Genomic DNA, 20,309 nt, shown 5'->3' with positions numbered 1-20,309 from the left:
ATAACCTACGTTATAGATGCCTAATCTATTTGTGAAGCTGTTTTTTTTTCCTGGCAAAATAATCTGAGATGGAATTTACTCATTTCCCAGAGAACTGTGAGTGCCAACTTCCAGATTATTTAAATGTGGCAGATACCAATGTTCTCTTCCATACATTGTCTCCAGATGAACCAAACATGGGGAATGTGTACTTTATTTAAATGTGATTCATTGGGCTGTAAATGATAAATTAACTGTCTCTATCTTTCCTTGAAATGACAGGCACAGTACATCTTGATTCACCAGGCCTTGGTGGAGTACAATCAGTTTGGGGAGACAGAAGTGAGCCTGTCTGAGTTACACCCATACCTGTCTAACATGAAGAAAAGAGACCCACCCAGTGAGCCTTCCCCACTGGAGGCTGAGTTCCAGGTAACAGCACCCACTTGGACCTCTGTCTGTTTCCCAGCTCTGACCTGTACGCGTGGCCTGGCTCTTGTATTCGGGCTTTGCCGTAACATGGAGCACTGATGAGGGAACTAAGACACAGAGAGTTTAAGAGAAATGCCTGAAAGCACAAAACTATTAGGTAGGAAACCTGTTTAAATCTAGAAATCTGACACTGCGGCCAACATGTTAACCATTCCTCGTTAACCTGGTATAAAATAAAGTGTCAAAATAATAGTATATAGCCACAAAATTGGCCCGCCAAAGGCAGCGTAGCATCTCACCTTTAACAACTACATCTGGTTTTGGTTTGTAAAGGAAATAATTATAGGAGTTTATGATGACTTAGGAGCGGGAACTGGCTGGAGCTGGTAGACAGAAACTGAAGGATAAATACGTGTGTCCTAACCTATTTATTAGGCAATTACTCTGAAAACTAACCTAGGAAGTGGCTCACTGTGATTTCAGAGAGTTGTCCAGTCATCACAAAGCTTTTGCTAGTTTTCTCTTTCATCTGATTTTCAGTTTATCGAATCTTTCTGTGAACTACCAAACTGGTCAATTTAGAAGTTTTCACAATAAGACCAGGAACATGCTTTTAATCAGATGCAGAGTCATTTAATGTTTTGGATCAGAGTGGGGCTGGGGTGGTGTAGGGGTGGGGCTTGAGATAGTCACCAAGTAACATGATCCGCCTGAAGACTGTCCTCTGATGGAAAAACCAGCAGACTACCAGCTTGGTCTTCAGTAAGAGGTGCTTCTTTATTCTTGCTCTTTCCACTGCATTTAATTCACTAACTCCACTGTACTCCATATTCACAGACACTGTTTGAAATACTATACATTTAATCTAAAAATTCATAAGTAAAGTCACTAACAGAAAGGGTAGATTCTTGACTGAGCAAATATGATTGAGCTTGTGCTTCTAAGCACAAGAATCAAAGTGATTTATATGTGGACATGGATGGTGAGTGTGATCCATACAGGTGGTAACCACAGCTCTGATAGAAACAGTGAAATTATTCCAGCTAGGCAGACAGGGAGACAGAAAGTAAGGGTAGAGATGGAGGCTGGCTGGTGGATTAGTGATGAAACATTGAGGCCGTTCATGTCTAATTGCCTTGTCTTTCTTAAGAGCATATGAAGTAAGATTATTGGTTGAGAGTTTGGGGGTGGGGCAGAAGTGAGTCATAAGGAAGAGTTCATGCTCAAGAAAGAGAAAATGATTTGAAATAGTTCTATCAAAGAAGGAAAGTCATCTCCCAGGTGAAAGGGTGGGGTGGCCAGAAATTACTGTTGGATCTTTTGAAATTTATGGTCATGAATTTTCCGAGAGAGTCAGTCAGTCGGTTTTTGGTTTTTGTTTCCTGCAGTAACCTTGAGGTTAGAGGCTGTGTGTAGTTGGGTTAAGCACATCTAGGATATTTTAAAGTGACGAATTGAAAGTTGGGTGGTGAAGGAGCTGAGGGTGCTTGCAAGTGAATGATTTAGGGTGGGTGGTCAATAAAGAGCATATGAGCCACAGAAAGACATGCAGTACAATGAGAAAGTCATAAAAGCAGTGTGTTAAAGGTTTTGATAGGATTGCAAGTTACTGAATTGGAGGTGCTAGAATAAATGGCTAGGAAGAATAGGGGTAATTTTCCATAGCAGGTATGGTGGAAATCATAACTTTTAAAGTGATGCGTATTTTGGAATGAAACCTATCTACAAAAATGGAGTGGAGACTGTGGATGGCTGAAGATTGGAGGAAAATTATAGGAGGTGAAGACATGAGTATGGTTTGAAACAAAGTGCTGTATTGAGTTTGAAAGAAGGCACCATAGTTTTTCTAAATGTGTTCATAATGTATATGCATGCACACGTGTATGTGCATACACATATCTGTATTTTTGTTGCTGTTCAGTCTCTCAGTCATGTCCAGCTCTTTGTACCTCCATGGACTGAGGCACACCAGACTTCTCTGACCTTTACCAACTCTCAGAGCTTGCCCAGACTCTTGTCCATTGAGACAGTGATGCCATCCAACCATCTCATCCTCTGTTGTCCCCTTCTCCTCCTGCCTTCAATCTTTCCCAGCATCAGGATCTTTTCCACTGAGTGTGTATAACTGAGTGTGTGTAACTGTGAGTATAATGGTACTCAACTGTGCGTGTTGAGATCCCTCAGCCTAGGCTATTTATCCACTTGACAGATATTTGTTTAAGTTATTTATTAGGAAGAAAAGGCTGCAGGCAGGGAGAGCTTCCAGTAGAAACTGACCTTTGAACGGATATCTAAAGGGCAAGTAGAAGTTAGCAGAGTGACAAAAAGGGTCAAGGGTAGTCCAGGCAGAAAACACCCCTGCGAGTGTCCTGAGAATTAAAGGACAGCTTGGCCCCCTCCGAAGGTGGAGGAGGCTGGTTTGGCCACAGTGCAGAGGGCCCAGCAGGAGGTGAGCCTGCAGGCAGTCAGGGCCGCCTCCAGAGAGGCTGCCTGCGCTGTGCGGATGTTGGCTCCTTCCTGACAAGGACGGGAAGCTGCCAGAAACCGGAGAGTTCTAGAAGGATTAGAGCAAGTGAGATTGAAGGTGAAGAGGCCAGTGAAGAGACTGCTGATGTTTTCAAGTGAGAAATGGAAGTGTCCTGAGCAGGAGGAGAGAAACGCAGAAGGATTTGAGAGCTTCACCCGGAGATACGGCAGCTCTTGCCAACTGATTAGCTACCAGGAGGGAGAGGGGAAGAGAGTGTGGAGGGCTTAAAGAAATAAGGTGTTGATTATGCAAAGCATGAGCCAAGTCATCTGTGCATGCTTTATCCTGGGGCAGAATTGACTTTGGGTCATTTAAAATAATTTAACATTGTTTTTGCCACATGGAGAATGGCCAATATCTGTACAGTGCTTTTAACTTATAAAAGAACAAACCATACATTTTTTACTATCTAGCACCCCTTCACTGGGAAACATATTCTGTTATATAATTGCATATGTTCAAATTCACCATGTCAAAGTACTTAAGACCTGAATAGTTTAAAAAAAAAAAAAGATCAGGGACAAACTTAAACATTGGGACCTTAGGGAATGTATGTAAATTTCACAAAACTTAACTTCGTTTCTTTACAGAACATCTTATGCTACGATAATAAACTGAACTAGTGACTACATTTTAAAAGGTGTTTCCTTTCTATTTCTTTCCTTCAGAGACTTCCTTCTTATAGGAGCTGGAGGACACAGCATATTGGGAACCAAGAAGAAAATAAGAGTAAAAACAGGAATTCTAACATCATTCCATGTATGCAGTTTATTTTTATCTTTTGTGTCATGGTGAAGTTCTTTGAATTTGTTTAATGTGAGACATACACGCAAACCTTTGGGAAGCAACTTCAACATTTGCTTGACAGCAGAGAATAGTTATAGGTTCTTTGAATTTTAGTTGCAGCAAATACATTGAACCCCGAACACTTACAGGGGACTTGGGAGGAGAGACTGTAGCCAGTGTTTTCTTAGTTCAGAAATGGGTTTTCAGAAAGACGCAACCTCTTAAGCTGGGGAAAGGGCAAGTTCTCTTTACAGCTTTCCTCTCATCGTCGGTTTATTGCAGTTATTTACTCCAGGGTAATTGCCAAGTAGCAAAGTTACATCCTTTTGTTCCCTTTACGTTTTATGTTTATCTCATCCTTACATCAGGAAGGTTAAAAGTAGGCAGGAAATATACTATAAACTCTTGATCATCACGTTTAACAGATCAAAACATGCATCTTTTGCTATTTAAGTATACTGATAGGACCATACCTATACAACTATAATTTTATTCAGTTGCTAAATAAATATTCATACACTAAAACTAACATGTGGAGAAAATATAACCCAAGATAGACAACCCAATAAATTGGATCAATGCATGGTTTGATTAATTTCTGAAGAGGTCCTTATGAATACAGTTTAAAAAATGGAATTGATGGTGATATAACTAATCAGATCCTTTGATCAGGTTATTTTAAATTAATGAAATTGAGTAACAGCAAGAAATTGTGGACTAAATACTTTTCTCAATGAAATAATTATTTATCTGAGGTATTCATTTAATTAAGCTTGCTAATTTACTGTTAATAAGCTATAATTGAAACATTAGGTTTTACTTAAGGTATGTATTTTATTAACTTACAGATGTATTTTTATCCATCAGATTGATGCTATTTCATGGAAAACTGAAGTATATGTATCAAATATTGAATAATCAGATGGAACATTATGACATAGAGTTGTGTCCTATGTTTTTTCCTGAGACTTTCTTGGGATCGATCACCTTTCTATTAGAGTTTTAAAAAATAATTTGTTAATCAATGAGAATGGAACAGGATCTCATTCCATGTAGATCAATATGTACACATAATGCGATCTATTACTTCTAAATGACTTTCTGGTTTCCACGTGACAGTCAAGCAGAGATTTATTTATTTTTTAAATAAAATTTAAGTTTTATTTTTATTTTGCACAGATGACTTTAACAGAGTGGCCCTGAAACACGAGCTGGAAACGAGCAAGGAGAGTGAACAAGACTCGGATGAGTCCTCGGACGAAGACAGTGACTCGGAAGAGATAAGCAGATACATCAATGCCTCCTTTGTCATGGTAAGTCCCCACCATTCCCAAACCCAGCCCGAGGTCCACCTCTAAAAAAAGTATGCGTATGTTCTTATGGCCACGCACTAAGTGATTTTATAAAAGAAGGATGAACTTGACCATATCTATGTATTCACTGACATGAAATTTTCCATTTTTAATACTGTATCTTAACTTATTGCAATACTTAGATGTTAAAGCCTAATGAGTTGATATAAAACAATACTATTAGTTACAATTTATGACAAATATGACTATAAAATAATTAGAAAAATAATGAAATTTTAGCAAAAGCAAATATTTGAAAATGTTTATATATTCTCGGATACCCATCCAAGTTTGCGTATTTGTATAGTTAAAAACTTTTCATTCAGATTTTCTGAATATTTAAGTGAGTCTGTGTCCCATACCTTTTTTTTTAGTATACTGAGAATTTAAGCAAGGAACTTTAATTCAGTAAATACTTTTTGCATATTCACTAAGCTGAGCTTATTTCTTTTCCCACTTTTCTTAAAGTACATATTCATAGAATATTAGTTATAAGATAGCAGAAGAATGCTGTCTGAGCTTAGTCACTCAGTCGTGTCTGTCTCTTTGTGACCCCATGGACTGTAGCCTGCCAGGTTCCTCTGTCCATGGGGATTCCCCAGGCAAGAACACTGGAATGGGTTGCCATACCCTCCTCCAGGGGATGTTCCCAACCCAGGTATTGAACCTAGGTTTCCCGCATTGTGGGCTGATTTTGAGCTGGTGGAAGCCCAAGAATCCTGGAGTGGGTAGCTTATCCCTTCTCCAGGGGATCTTCCCAACCCAGGAATCGAACTGGAGTCTCCTGCACCGCAGGCCTGCAGATTCTTTACCAGCTGAGCTACCAGGGGTCTCTAGCAGAAAAATATATAAACATAAATTAGAGGCATGATGAAGACAATTTTGAAATGCTTATGCTTTTTAAATGATGCTGAAGCTGAAACTCCGATACTTTGGCCACCTCATGTGAAGAGTTGACTCATTGGAAAAGATCCTGATGCTGGGAGGGATTGGGGGCAGGAGGAGAAGGGGATGACAGAGGATGAGATGGCTGGATGGCATCACTGACTCAATGGGCATGAGTTTGAGTAAACTCCGGGAGTTTGTGATGGACAGGGAGGCCTGGCGTGCTGCGATTCATGGGGTTGCAGAGTTGGACATGACTGAGCGACTGAACTGAACTGATGCTTTTTAAAAAATAATCACATTAAGCTTTACAAAGGGAAAAATGGTATTTTTGGAGGGAAAAACTTGTTAGTTTTCTAAAATAACTTGATTTTACATTAGTCTTCTAAACTTGATTTCACATTAGTAGCCAAGTATTATCATTAACTACTATCTTTTATAGAGACATCACATTGTTTTTTGGGCCTAAGAATCTGTCACTTTTTAAAAAAACTGAAGTATAGTTGCTTTACAATGTTGTGTTAATTTCTGCTATGCAGCAAAGTGATTCAATTATACACACACACACACACATATATATGTACACATTCTTTATTATATTCTTTTCCATTATGGTTCATCACAGGATGGGACCTAAGAATCTTAATATATGTGACAGCACTGACGTCAAGTTAAGTGACTCTCTTTCCACATGGTTGCTTTAAGAATCCACTATTTCCTCATCAGTAGCAGTAACCAGGTCTCAATTTTTTCTTTGTTTAAAGAGTTACTGGAAACCTGAAGTGATGATTGCAGCTCAGGGACCGCTGAAAGAGACCATCGGTGACTTCTGGCAGATGGTCTTCCAGAGAAAAGTCAAGGTGATCGTTATGCTGACGGAACTGAAGAGCGGAGACCAGGTTTGTGCTTTTGAGAATCTCTTCTTTCGGGTCTTTCTGTCATAAAATCGGATCCTTCTTTCCTGGATCACTTACTGGATGGATCTCTGTATCCCAGTCGCTGTGATCCTCCTGTCACGTGGTTCCATTTGTTCATTCTCCCTGTTCTCCATCCAAGCGCTGGCCTCTAGAGTTTTCACCTGGGTTCTGACCATTTCTCCTGTTTGCCTCCCCCAGCCCCTGCCAGCTCTGCCCACTGTTCACAGATTGATTGTCTAATAATGCACAGCAACCCCGAGCCTCCCTCTGCTAAACACAGCGGACCGTGTAAGCAAAGGGCTGGTGAGAACCTACTGTATAGCACAAAGGGGAAAAAAAAAGGTACAATTTGTTTGTAGGACATGCATTAAGTAAAACTTAAAATGCATTCCAGTATGCAGTGAAAGTGTCCAACTCTTTGCAACCCCATGGACTGTAGCCCGCCAGTCTCCTGTCCTTGGATTTCTCAGGCGAGAATACTGGAGTGGGTGGCCATTCCCTTCTCCAGGGGATCTTCTCGACCCAGGGATCAAACCCAGGTCTCCCGCATTGCAGGCGGATTCTTTACTGTCTGAGTCACCAGGAAAGTATGCGGTAGGCACAGACAAACACTGCTTGAGGCCACTTGTACAAGGCACCTGGAATAGTCACATTCACAGAGTCAGAAAGTATATTGGTAGGTGCCAGGGGCTGGGTGGGTGTAGGAGGTGGGGAAGGGAATGAGACTTAGTGTTTAATGGGGACAGAGTTTCAGCTTAGGAAAGTGAAAAATTGGGGAGATGGATGATGGTGAGAACTGCACAACAGATTGAACCGTGCAGGTAGATATGGTTAGGACACTACGTTTTAGATTATGTGACTTTTACCACGCATACATGCACACAACAGCCACATCTTCATTCTATTTTTTGCTTTTTTTGCAGGATAGAGACCCACCTCTTTGGTCTGACATTTAAGACCATCCATAATCAGACCCAATATATCTTTCCATTTCTTTATGCTTTTATGTTTTCCACACTTTCCACTCTGGACACGTAGAGTTACTGACTGAATCTTAACGCAGCGTTTATATTCCCCTCACTGAGCCTTAATTTTCTGACATCCCATATATCTAAATGTGCCCTCTCTTCCCGTTTTGATTCTATTCTTCTAGAAAGATAAAACTCCTGAAAAACATACCTAAATCCCATCTTCTTTATATCCAAGTAATAGTTACTGTCATAGAATTCTATAGTTGGAGGTGAACCTTGGACCTAATTTGATCTTCTGCCTAATGCCTGTTACATATATTTGAGCCTCTTCTTAATACCACAAGTTATCAAGATTTTCCTGGCAGTACGTCTTAGTTTTTAGCACCTAACACTTTATCTGACATATGTTAAAGCTTATTTAATGAATGTTCTTATAAGTATGCTCTTAGGCTATATGTATTCTTTTTCTCTCTCTCTTTTCCCTTCTCCCCTATCCTCGTGCATAGAAAATAGTTCTTTTTTATTTTTATGTTTTTCTTTTTTTCATTTTCCATTTGTTTCTTTTCAAAAGCTTTAATTGGAGGATAATTGCTTTACAATGCTGTGTCCGCTTCTGCTGTGCCCGTGAATCAGCTGTGAGGACACATGTATCCTCTTCTTGAGCCTCTGTGCCCACCCGCCGTCACCCGCCTAGGTCATCACAGAGCATCGGGCTCAGCTGCCTGTGTTACCCAGCAGCTCCCCACTAGCTCTTTTATGTTCTTTTCTTTTCTTTTCCTTTAAGGCATGGGATTCTAGTAATCTTTTCCTTCATCTAAATTGGGAAAGCCAGGGAATGGAACAGGGCCTCGGACAGGGATGCCTATCGTGGTCAGCAGCTGTGGGTCCGTAGTTAGTGGGCATCATTTGAGGAAGAAGCAGGTGCTCCTGTGACCCACGTGTTCTTCAGGCTGACCCTTTCCTCAGACAGTCAGCTGACACAGACAAAATAGAGATGAAGCTTCCAAAGGTGCAGTCTCTTTCCCCCGGGCCCCTGCAGGGACAGGAGACCTGAGTTCTTGGAGGAGTCATGACCACACCAGCCCAGTCCATCCTTTTTGAAAAGGTGGTGGTGAGGCATGGAAAGATGGGAAAAGCGAAGCTGAGACCCAGCCTGGGGTGGCAGAGCCGCGCCCGTGGCGCGCTGGGCACCTTGGCTCTCCCTGGCTTCCTTGCACAAGCCAGCCCCGCGTATCCTTTGGATGGATGTCCAGCATACTTCCAATGGGTTTTAGACTTTTATGAAGAGGACTCAGTTTGCAGCACAGTTAGCCATTTCACACTTAACAGAGCAGAGTGAAGAAGAGAGAGAAGGAGGCCCGGGCCAGAGCCGAGGGGAGAGCGGTGTCGCTCCGAGCGTGCTGAGAAGCAGACAGGCCCTTGGGCAGCTGGTGCTGAGTCACGTTCCTTCTCACCTAGGAAGCCTGTGCTCAGTACTGGGAGGAAGGGAAGCACACCTACGGAGATGTGGAAGTTCACATGAAGGACACCAACAAATCTTCAGCGTACACCGTCCGTGCCTTTGAACTGAGACATTCCAAGGTACACGTTCAATTTCAGGAGTATGTGTCTTTGGTGTAATTGATCTGGTTGAAAAACTAAAATGCATTGCTCTATGAGAGCGAAGCAACTCTCTATATAATGTTTTCAGGATGAACTTTTTTAATGATTTAAATGAAAGTAACTGGGAGGGAAAAGTAACAATCAACTTATCGAATGGGCTGGGTTTCTCCCTTGAATTCATGTTCCCTCCCCTGGTTTTAGAGGAAAGATCCGCGAACGGTGTACCAGTACCAATTTAATAATTGGAATGGGGAAGAGCTGCCCGCAGAACCCAAAGAATTGGTCTTGATGATCCAGAATCTCAAACAAAAACTTCCCAAGAAGAATTCTGCCGAAGGGAATAAATATCACAGGAATGTGCCTCTTCTCGTTCACTGCAGGTCGGTGGGGTTTCACAGGATATGTGCTAAACCCAGTGTCCTGCTTGACCTCTTGGCTCACACCTCCTATTAAAGGCGATTTCTCCTAATAGTTAAAAATGCACAACTGCAGTGGAGGCCTCTTAGGGAGTCAGTCACTCTCTCCCTTGTGTTCCAGCAGCGTAACTATTGTGGAAATGCAGTAGAAATAATTATATTTTAGTGCAGTAATATTAGGTTATGAGTCCCTTAATATCAGTGGTATGCAATCCCTGACTCAGTGCCTAATGCTGAACCCAGAATGTCACCTGTCCTGAATGAATGAATGAATGGAAACATGCGTGGACAGATGGATGGATAGATGTTACATTTTTATTTCTGCCTTTATAAGTGCATTGAGCCACTCTATTAGTTTTCAGTAGAATCCAGAGGACTGAATGTTTTGCCTCCAATACATATATCTTAAGTTATTTATTAACTGAAATCTCATGCTTAGAAACTTTGATTTGAAACCCATCACCTGACTCCCTAAATAGAGCCCCAAAGGCAAAGATTTTAATAATATGCATAATAATACTTGATTTTATTTAATTTATGTTATTCAGACACTTAAGTTTCATCTGTGATAGGTCTCCACCTTAAATAAGAGGTTTGAAAGAAGGATGAATGATATAAACTATTTACATAAAATATTACACTAAATTAGAAATTAAAATAGTAAAGTAAGGTGAGAAATATAAATCTAGTGAAGTGCTTAAAAGAAATGAGGCTTTTTGAGAAAGCCTCATTATTATTATTAGAATTGCATACACTGCAACCAAGCCCTTAAACAAATACTACTTTTTGGCATATATTTGAGTTTTCAAAGGTAAAATTTACATGGAAAGAAAGCTAAAGAAGGAAAGTTTAGTATTTAAAACTGTATGTGTTTCTTAGGGAACAGATGAATACCTACTGTACATTCCTTGGTTATTTACATCAAAAATCTTCCAATAATATTCTTTAAATTGAATTTTTATTATAATGTAACATGCCTCTCACAGTTTGATAAGTGATTTGGCTGCCCTCTCCTTAATGAATAATTTCACTAGGTATCCTTTTTCTATTGGTGCAGAATTGTTAATGTTTGTGAAAAAAAAATAAAAAGCACTAGAGAGGCGGAAGAGAGGAGAGAAAGCAGATGGTTTAGTAATTTATAGAATATCAGGTCCAGTTTTTCTGGTTTCATCTGTTTCTAGCCATGCCTTTATCTTCCCTAAATTTCAGTATTTTCATCTATCAAGTTGGCTTTATGATATGTGTCTTAACAACTTAAGATATAAATTAAAGTGCATGGTAATCAGTAAAGTTCTAAACAGGAGAAAGTATATTTTTAAAGTGTAAGTTTTTAAACTAAAGGACTATTATATCCCCCGGTTGAAAAAGTTTGCATAAAACATGCATTTAGCAGAAGTGTTCTGCTCTTGAGAGACTGGAATAAAATAATTACAGCAAACCTGAAGCAAACAGCATATTCTTATCTCTTTTGATTTTTGTCCCAATATCACTTTCTCCCTAAAATGTAGAATTTTTAAAATCTTTTCTTTCTTTTATAGAGATGGATCTCAGCAAACAGGACTATTTTGCGCGTTGTTCAACCTCTTGGAAAGCGCTGACACAGAAGAAGTGATAGATGTGTTTCAAGCTGTGAAGTCGCTCCGCAAAGCTCGGCCAGGAATGGTCCCCACCTTGGTAAGTGTGCATCAGTGCTTTTAACCTGCTTTTGCCTTTTTACTTCTTCTCTCTCCTTCCACCCCGTCCCCCTCCTCTCATCCTCTCCTTTCTGTTATTTCTTTTCTATTTACTTTTCTAGTCTTCTCTTTTAAAATCGCATTTTACATGATGGGTCACATGGGATTGTTATCAGTATAAATAAGAGACCTAATGGGAGTTGGCTAGTGATGTGTGGTGGGGGTTCATGAAGAACACTTTCTTTAAAAGCTCATGAATCCCCCCAACCCCTCCACGTTCAATCTTGTACCAATTTGTGTTGCGGTGTCGCAAACCGCCTGCGGCATTTAGAGGTGGAAGAAAGGTGGCATTATTATAATTCAGTCATCTGATCAGCTGAGTGGTCCTGATGCCCATGCCAGGCTCAGCCAGCCCAGACCAGGCCCCCTCGTGTGTCTGCTGCCGCTGGTGTGTCCACTGGGATTTGGCTTGTCCAGAGGGACCTCGAGTGCCTCTGGGCTGGCAGTTGGCTGGCATTTAGCTGTGGCAACAGGGGCGTGTGGATCACATGTCTCTTCTGGTCCAGACATGTTCCCTTCCCATAAAGGCAGCGGAGTTCCTCGAGGCAGAGTGAGACCCCTGGGGGCCCAGGCTGGGGCCTGGCACGTGTTTTCCCCTGCATTTTGTTAGCTGAACAAGTCACAAGGCCAGCTCAGGTGTAGGGGTGGGATAGACTCACCTTTTGTCCAGAGGGCCTGCAAAGTCAGTTTCCCAAGAGGTGTGGATGCAGCCGAAAGTGGGGTCTGGCTGCTCTCCACTCAGGTGCAATAAAGAGGCTGGGCTGGGGGGAAGGAAAGCGCTTTATCTTGGCTGCTGGCAGGCGGGGCAGCGGGGAGGTGCACGCCTGTCCAAAGCCGACTCCCCCGCTCTGCTGACCATCAGCAGGCAAGGGCTTTTACAGGCTGAGGGTGGGGACTGCGTGCAGACACAGCATAGTCAGCCCTCACAAGTGTCTTCAGACGGGGTCACCGGTGGTCTGACCAGCATCGTCTTGATTGTTTTAAATGCAGTTAGTCTTCAGTTCCATGGCTGATTTCTTCCCATTTCTCTGAGGCCAGGTCTCAGAATTGTGGCAGCTTCTGTTGTGGCTACGGTCTGTTTATCCCGTAGTTAACTTATCTGCCTGGCAGGGGTTTCAGTATCTATAGGACAGCTCGCAGGATGTGGCGCAGAGTATCATCTATAGCCCTTGACAAGGAACTAAAGGTCCTTGACTATGCTTGACTGCACTGTTGTTATTTGGTCTCCTTTGACTGTTTTCCTTTGTTGCCCACTTCTCTGATTAGACTTCTTCTTTGACTAAGGGTTTTCCACAGACCAAGGACAAGCAGAGGACCGGAGTCGGGGGGTGGGGGGATGAGGACCACAGGGTCCTGCTCTGCTTCATGGGTACAGAGAGGCTGTTGAGTGAGCATTGTGCCAATCCACCCAAGTTGTGTCCTAAGTGTGGTGACCACAGATGATGGTCTGGGAGTCAGTCACTCATCACAGTGCAGACTTAACCACTCACTCAAACTCTGCCAGCTCTTACTTGTGCATGACCTTGACCTTGCATGTATTGATGTTAGAAGTATACCAAGTGCCTACTACGTGCTTTTGCTATTAAGAGACTCACTGTTTAGTGAGAGGAAAAGGCAGACAGATACTCAGCAATGTCGTAAGTGAAATGACAGAGAAATGATTAGGTGGCATGGTGGTAAAGAGTCTGCCTGCAAGTGCAGGAGATGCAAGAGACCCGGGTTTGATCCCTGGGTCAGGAAGATCTGCTGGAGAAGGACATGGCTACCCATTTCTTCTCCATTCTTGCCTAGAAATTTCCGTGGACTGATGAGCCTGGCGGGCTACAGTCCCGCAAAGAATTGGACACAATTGGGTGACTGAACACATGAGTGAAATGACAGAGATCACTAGAACATGAATGAGGGCACTGAATTTAACCCAAGGGGCTCAGACTGGCTTCCTGAAAGACTCTGGATCGTATGCTAAGTGATATGTAGGCATGAACCAAGAGAATGGGCATCCAAAATGGGTTCCTTTGCAAAAGCTTAGGAATGAGATGCCCCCATATGGCTTGAGAGGGGACCAAACACCGATTTGGTGTGGCTACAAGGTCAGTCCTTTAGAACCCTAAGGAGAGTGAGTCATTTGAAACAATCTTTTTATGAAAACACATGGGAATAGTTTTCTGTTACCCAGAGTCTTCCACAAGTAAATGATTAAGTCTTGTTTATTTTCATCTGATGTAAAAAAGAAGAAAAAAGGACATAAACCTCTTTTGTGTAATCCTTGGCTTCTTCTCTTTGCTAGGAGCAATACCAATTCCTGTATGACGTCATTGCCAGCACCTATCCTGCCCAGAATGGACAAGTAAAGAAAAGCAAGCATCCAGAAGATAAGGTTGAATTTGATAACGAGGTGGACAAAGCTAAGCCGGATGCTAACTGCACAAGCCCCGTGGAGGCCCTGGAGAAGACTCCGGAAGGAGAGAAAGAGGCTGGAGGTGCCAAACCCACGGAAGGTGCTGAGGGGCCTGAGCATGCTGCCAATGGTCCCGCGAGTCCAGTTGTAACTCAGAGTGCATAGGAAAGACAGACGTGGGGCGGCTCCAGACCCCGCGTTCAAGGTGGTTTCTACTTTTCTAGAACTAGAGAGGCAAAATAGATACACAGTGAATTCACACAGGGCATGGACTGGTCTTTGTGGGAAGCTTTTGTTTTACAACTGTAGAAAAATATTTAAGACAGTCTTGCTGAAGCGTTCTTGTACAGTCTTATGCTTATTTTAAGTTTTATCCATCTCTGTCGGCCAGCAAGAAGCAGCTTCTTTGTAGCCTCTGTGTGTGTGTGTGTGTGTGTGTGTGTGTGTGTGTGTGTGTGTAAGAGACAGACAGACACGGGGCGGGGGGGGGGTGAGTGAGAGGAGAATGCTTTCAAGTAAATCTAAACGCTCTGAGAAACTTTGCCATTTTGTTTTTGAAGAAAAATGACAATATTTTATCCTAGGAATATTAACTTTGCTCAAAGGTTATATTTTTTTTTAAATCATAAATTGTGTGTGCTGCCAGTAAGAAGGACATGTACATTTCTAGAGTGACCTCAAGATGGCCTCCTTGTCCTGCTGAAATACATCTTATGATTTCCTATTTTGCTGCCAGAAATAGACATAAAAATAGAATGTGTGTACTACAGGGAAGTTAACTAAATTAACATTTGGAAATCTTATATTCCATATGTTAGCATTTAGTCCAATATTTCAGGCTTATTTAATCTAATTTAAAATTTCAAGAAAGCCTATCTTGTTATCTTCATATGGTGTTTACAATTCTGTAGCACAGATTATTCTCTGTATAATATGTGAAATTCATTGCCTGATACTTTTGACCCAAAACTGTATGTTTGCTACAATTGAGCTTCAATAAACATCTTTATATAAATGTAATGTGTATTCAATCCTTAGGACAAAAGTGGGGTCATTAGAATGTACTTGTGCTAAATATTTACGTATGAAACCTAACATACCTATTTTTATGGAATAAGACAGTGATAGGAGGTAGATAATATTGCATATGCGGTTTGTTCTTGTCTTTCACTGAAATGCATTTACTTTCTCAAATATTTAGACTACTTTTTACCATGAATTGATAACAGCAACCACAATAAAATTCAACTATTATCTTTTTTTGTATACAACGTATTGTGTATCACATGTTCATATATGAACTATCTAAGCATGTATTAAAATATAGGCTTTTTGCAATTAACATTTGTGTAACAACTTTATAGATCTCATTTTATAAAAGATCTATAGTCTTAATAATTGTTTGGAATCTGAAAAAAATTCCAGAAGAGGTAACAAAGAAAACCCTTTTTATTGAATTCTGCATCAGTTTGTTACATTGGCCACAAACTGCCTCTAAGTTGGCTTGGTTTGCTATATCTTCACTCTCTTAACTAAGTTTAGTGTCTCAACTATGCATTTTCTTTTTTTTTTTTTTTCAACTATGCATTTTCAATTGCTTTCCTTTCAACTCACATTTGTCTTACGTTCAGCCTTCTAATTCTTTTGTTACTATACACACAAAATTAGCAACAAATCTTTACCTTATTTTATAGTACTGTGCCATTAACTTATGAGAAGTGAATTTTAGAATGAAGCAAGTTTCTAATTTACATTGTTTTGTTACTAATGAAAAAAGAAGTTTTAGGAGTCAGCAGCTATGAGCTCCAGAAAGAAAGAAAACTGACCTTCACTTCTTTCATTCAAACTCTGTGCCTCAGTTTCTCTAACAGAAAGTTGATCAGTTGCCGTTTACACTAGAGTATAGTTAAATTTTAGAGGGGTTTTTTTTTTTGAGATTTCAGCTGCAAGTGACATCTTCAAAATGTGAAAGTTGTGTGTTTAAATGCGTATTTTCCACTTGAGTCTATCCTTTTGGGAAAACACAAAATAAATACTTAGATAATAGAGCAATAGTAATTTCTATTATCAATAGTTTAACAGAAGTAAACTAGAAACATATTTTTCTTGGGCACACGAGAAGTTGCAGTAAAAGATGAGCTGGTAGAGTGGTCAGACAGAAGCTTCATTTCTCCTAAGACATTAACATTTCACTATGAAAAATGAATCTTTGCAGAAAAGAAATATACATTTTAAGCAAAGATAAAACTGTGTGAAATATTAGCTGAATGTCTCTGCAATGATAATTTTTTAAATGTAAGCTTTTAGCTTTTACTCAAAACTGTGATACTTAACAGGGCTTCACCAGTGGCTCAGACAGTAAAGAATCTGCCTGCCTTGTGGGAGACCTAGCTGGCTTTTAGAACTCTAATACTTACACAGTGATACTTTCATATCTATTTTTGTTCTTGCTAAAACATTGCATATGAAGCTTGTTATTTCTTATAACTAATTAGAACTGATCTTTTTAATTTAGTTTTTAATTTACTCTGGAGATTTGTTATAAAATGTTCTCATAGCACTCTATTGGGTCCAAGAAAGTGGGTGGTAATTGCCCTGGCTAATTGCAACAAACCTCTTGATATAAAGACCTTCAAAATGCACAACTTCAAAGGAAAAGACTATCTGTTAAAATGAGTAGAAAAGGCTATGCTTTCATTCTCTTATACAAATTTTGCAGTTGGAAGGGTCTAAGGGTTCTTCAAAAGATATGTTCAAACTTGTGATTTTTTTCATTTCCTATTTCAGGTGAAAAGATTTATTCTGCTAAAGGTCCATTTTCTATAGGCCTTCTTTTGTGAAGTGTTGGTTGCTCAGTCGTGCCTGACTTTTTGTGACCTCATGGACTATAGCCCGCCGGGCTCCTCTCTTCGTGGAATTCCCTAGACAAGAATACTGGAGTGGGTAGCCATTCCCTTCTCCCGAGGATCTTCTCAACCCAGGGGCAAGCCCAGGTCTTTTGCTTTGCAGGTAGATTCTTTACCATCTGAGCCAACAGGGAAGACCCTTCTTTTGCAAACCGCTTTACATTTTCTTGGATCAGCACTAATCTAATCAAGGGGGTATACATCCTGTATCATTTCTTAATAAGTAGAAATATTACTACTATAATAACATTTATTGAGGTATAATTCATGCCAAGCATTTTATTTATTTTATCTGCATTTGTTTCTCTAGATAAATTTTATGCAGCACATGCTCGTAATATCTCCATTTTATAGATGAAGAGTTGAGTCTTAGAGAAGTTAGGTGCCTGGCCTGTTATAACACATTTGGCAAATGATAGACACAGGGTTTAACCAGCTCTTCCTGGCATCAGAGTCTGTGTTCTGCCCTTCTGCCTTCCCAGGTATTAACTTTGTTCATGTGTTTTGAAAAAGCAGTGGAAAAAGCAGTCTAAACTTATTTGCTGTCTTTATCCCATGATTAAAACAAAGACAAAAACAAAATCATGGGAAATATATGGCTCTCTCAACAACGTTGTACAATGTAGTAAGCTTAGCTGAACTCATAACATTGAAATTATTATCCAAAAACAAACACACTCTTAAACATCCCTGGGAAAGGATTGTCCTCATAATGCATATAAACAAAGATCACCTCATCACCAGAGTGAGTGCCAGGAAAGAAAAGCCACCAATAAATCGCAAATGTCATTGTTCCATTGTCTCTCAGTTTGGTAATCAGAACAAGTTCTTACTGTTTAGATCACATTTCAGTATGTTTGTCAGACGACCCATCAATCAGTATTTGAAGCACGTTAACAGAGCACCATAAAATGCAAACCACATTTATGGAGATTATGACTCATTCCCCGTCTCTGGTGAGCAAGTCCAAGGGAGCTTGGTTCTTCTGACCTGTTGTTCAGTCACTACGTTGTGTTCCTCTCTTTGTGACCCCATGGACTGCAGCACATCAGGTGTCTCTGTCCTTCACTATCTCCCAGAGTTTGCTTAAATTCATATCCATTGAGTTGGTGATGCCATCCAACCATCTCATCCTCTGCCACTCCCTTCTCCTCCTGCCCTAATCTTTTCCAGCATCAGGGTTTTTTCCAAAGACCGTTTGATCCATCAGGGAAGCCCTGCCAATGACCTAAACTTAGGTCTGACTTAAACTGTCCCCAAACTTAGGATGCCAGGGATCTGGAAGTAGGCTTCCTCTGTAAGAGAACACAGGAATTTCCCTCTAGAAAAACCAGGGCTTTCTTGATTCATATGTTGCTTTTAACCATAGTATAATTGGGACCTCTGGGATGTGATATTTAATTTCACTTGAAAGGAGAACTTGTTGGACTTGATAGAACTTCTTAGGTATAATAAACCCCACCAAGAGAGGCTGATGACCTGTCAAAGAATAAAATATCCTCTTGAATTTTTATGGATTGCATGATGTTACCACACTCACTCTGTAAGATGGGGAGAAGGTTAGACAGTACGGAGGGAAAGAGTCTGTGCCCTGCCAATATTTTGAATGAAAGATGGGATGGAGTTGAGTTGCCCACAGAACTTGCCCCCACTGGTTAACATGGGCTCATGGAAGGGGTTTCCTCAAGATGTGCTTAGATAACTGCGGACTGAGAATTTTTCCTGGCAATTCATAATTTAGATTTTTCATTAGTTCAGACTAAATCATCCCTCATGAATTATGTTGCATGACTTTTGTCACATGTTACAAGTTGTAACAGAAAGCGGAGAATTGAATTAGTACGTTTAAAAGAGATTGACACGTAATAAATCCCTTTATAAGGGGATTTCCATTTATATTTAATCATTATAAAGACAGGGATAGAAAACAGGATATGCAGAAGATTTAAAGCTAAAAGTTGGGTATTTGTCATAATTTGGGGGTAGTGGTGGGATGAATTGGGAGATTGGGATTGATGTATAAAATAGATAACTAATACAAATGAAATAGATAACTAAGGAGTACTTACTATATAGGACAAGGGACTGTATTCCATGCTCTGTGGTAGGAAGGAAATATAAAAAAGAGGGAGTATATGTATATGCGTAGCTGATTTACTTTGTATGCAGTAGAAACTAACACAACATTGCAAACCAACTAAAGTCCAATAAAAAATTATACAAAAATAAATGTGTAAAAAAAAAAAAAACTTACTCAACAGCCATCTAGTATCTGCTTTGAGTTACTTTGGATTGACTCAGCAGATAACCTCCCATTGTTTCTCATGCATTGTAGTGGGTCTTCATAGACAATAGCAAAGAACAGTTAGCTAGCTATATAAGGCAATGCTCTGCGGAACATCTTAGCAATGGTTATTTTTACAACATTTTTTAAAACATGTGTTTTTCTCCCTCCTACACTATTATGTCCCTGAGGATGCACTCTGATTAGGTTACAAATCTTTAATAACTCATTAGATCTTTGTCCTAGAATCTTCATCATGATGTTCTTCCACACTATTTTGGAATGTCTAATAATCCTAAAGAACTTGATGTCCCTCTTGGAGACTCAAGTACACAACCACCTCACGTGACCACAGTTAGTTCCACATCCAGGAAATACTTTGTCTCGGCAGCCAGAGTCATGTGAGTTATGAGAGAAGTACGTATCGATGATATAAAAGCAGTACACTTTCATCTGGATTTTTCAGTGTGTGTGCAAGCATGTGGGTTTCCCTTAATATAGTCTAACATTTCTCATCTGAGCTCACAGTTGGCTTTAGTTTTATAAAATGACTTCTTAAATGAAACAAGTTATTTCTGTAAATAAAACAGGCTTTGGCAGTATTCTCTTTGTTTAGAGTAGCATTAAATCATGGAAGTCAAATTTCTCTTTGATGAGAGTCAGTGGTAAATAAACTCTATTTGTTCTCCCAAGAAGTAGCAAAATATTTATTCACAATTTAAATACAGGAAGTTAAAAAAGGTCAAAATCAGTGACAAGTTTAGTCAAATTACTAAAATCCACTGCTCCTTTCTACAGATTTTTATAGTGTATTTTAATCCAATGCCCTGTAGTCATTCAGAGAACATGCAAATTTCAGAAATAAAATCGACTCTAAATTTATACAATGTTAAAGGAAGAGATTAATCTTATTTAGCATTGCAAGATGACATACTTTGTAAATAATTCATTATTTAACATCATTCTACATTTACATATTTTTCATGTGGAGATTTACATATAAGATATCTTTCTAGGAATATTATCTGAGATTTGTGTTTTATGTAGCAGCTAAAATTATTACAAGTGCAAGACATGTTTTGATATGAATTTTTACAAGAGAAAAAAAAAAATGAACTGGG

General features: G+C 40.0%; 1 protein-coding gene across 9 annotated transcripts in view; it reads left to right on the top strand.

Moving 5' to 3' along the window:
• Window positions 1-15,013, top strand: part of PTPRC (protein tyrosine phosphatase receptor type C) — a 123,061-nt gene extending 108,048 nt beyond the window's left edge. For all 9 annotated transcript variants that reach the window (XM_043484959.1, XM_043484961.1, XM_043484967.1 and 6 more), the window contains 8 exons: window positions 262-411; window positions 3,607-3,697; window positions 4,904-5,037; window positions 6,726-6,860; window positions 9,308-9,430; window positions 9,653-9,831; window positions 11,406-11,541; window positions 13,888-15,013. In XM_043484959.1, the coding sequence (XP_043340894.1) occupies window positions 262-411; window positions 3,607-3,697; window positions 4,904-5,037; window positions 6,726-6,860; window positions 9,308-9,430; window positions 9,653-9,831; window positions 11,406-11,541; window positions 13,888-14,163 (1,224 nt within the window). In that variant the 3' untranslated portion in view covers window positions 14,164-15,013. The remainder of the gene's footprint in view (window positions 1-261; window positions 412-3,606; window positions 3,698-4,903; window positions 5,038-6,725; window positions 6,861-9,307; window positions 9,431-9,652; window positions 9,832-11,405; window positions 11,542-13,887) is intronic.
• The last annotated feature ends 5,296 nt before the right edge of the window (window positions 15,014-20,309 follow it).

The sequence above is a fragment of the Cervus canadensis genome, chromosome 13, assembly GCF_019320065.1.
Source record: "Cervus canadensis isolate Bull #8, Minnesota chromosome 13, ASM1932006v1, whole genome shotgun sequence".
Taxonomy (NCBI): domain Eukaryota; kingdom Metazoa; phylum Chordata; class Mammalia; order Artiodactyla; family Cervidae; genus Cervus; species Cervus canadensis.
This window is presented reverse-complemented; position numbering and strand designations above follow the sequence as displayed.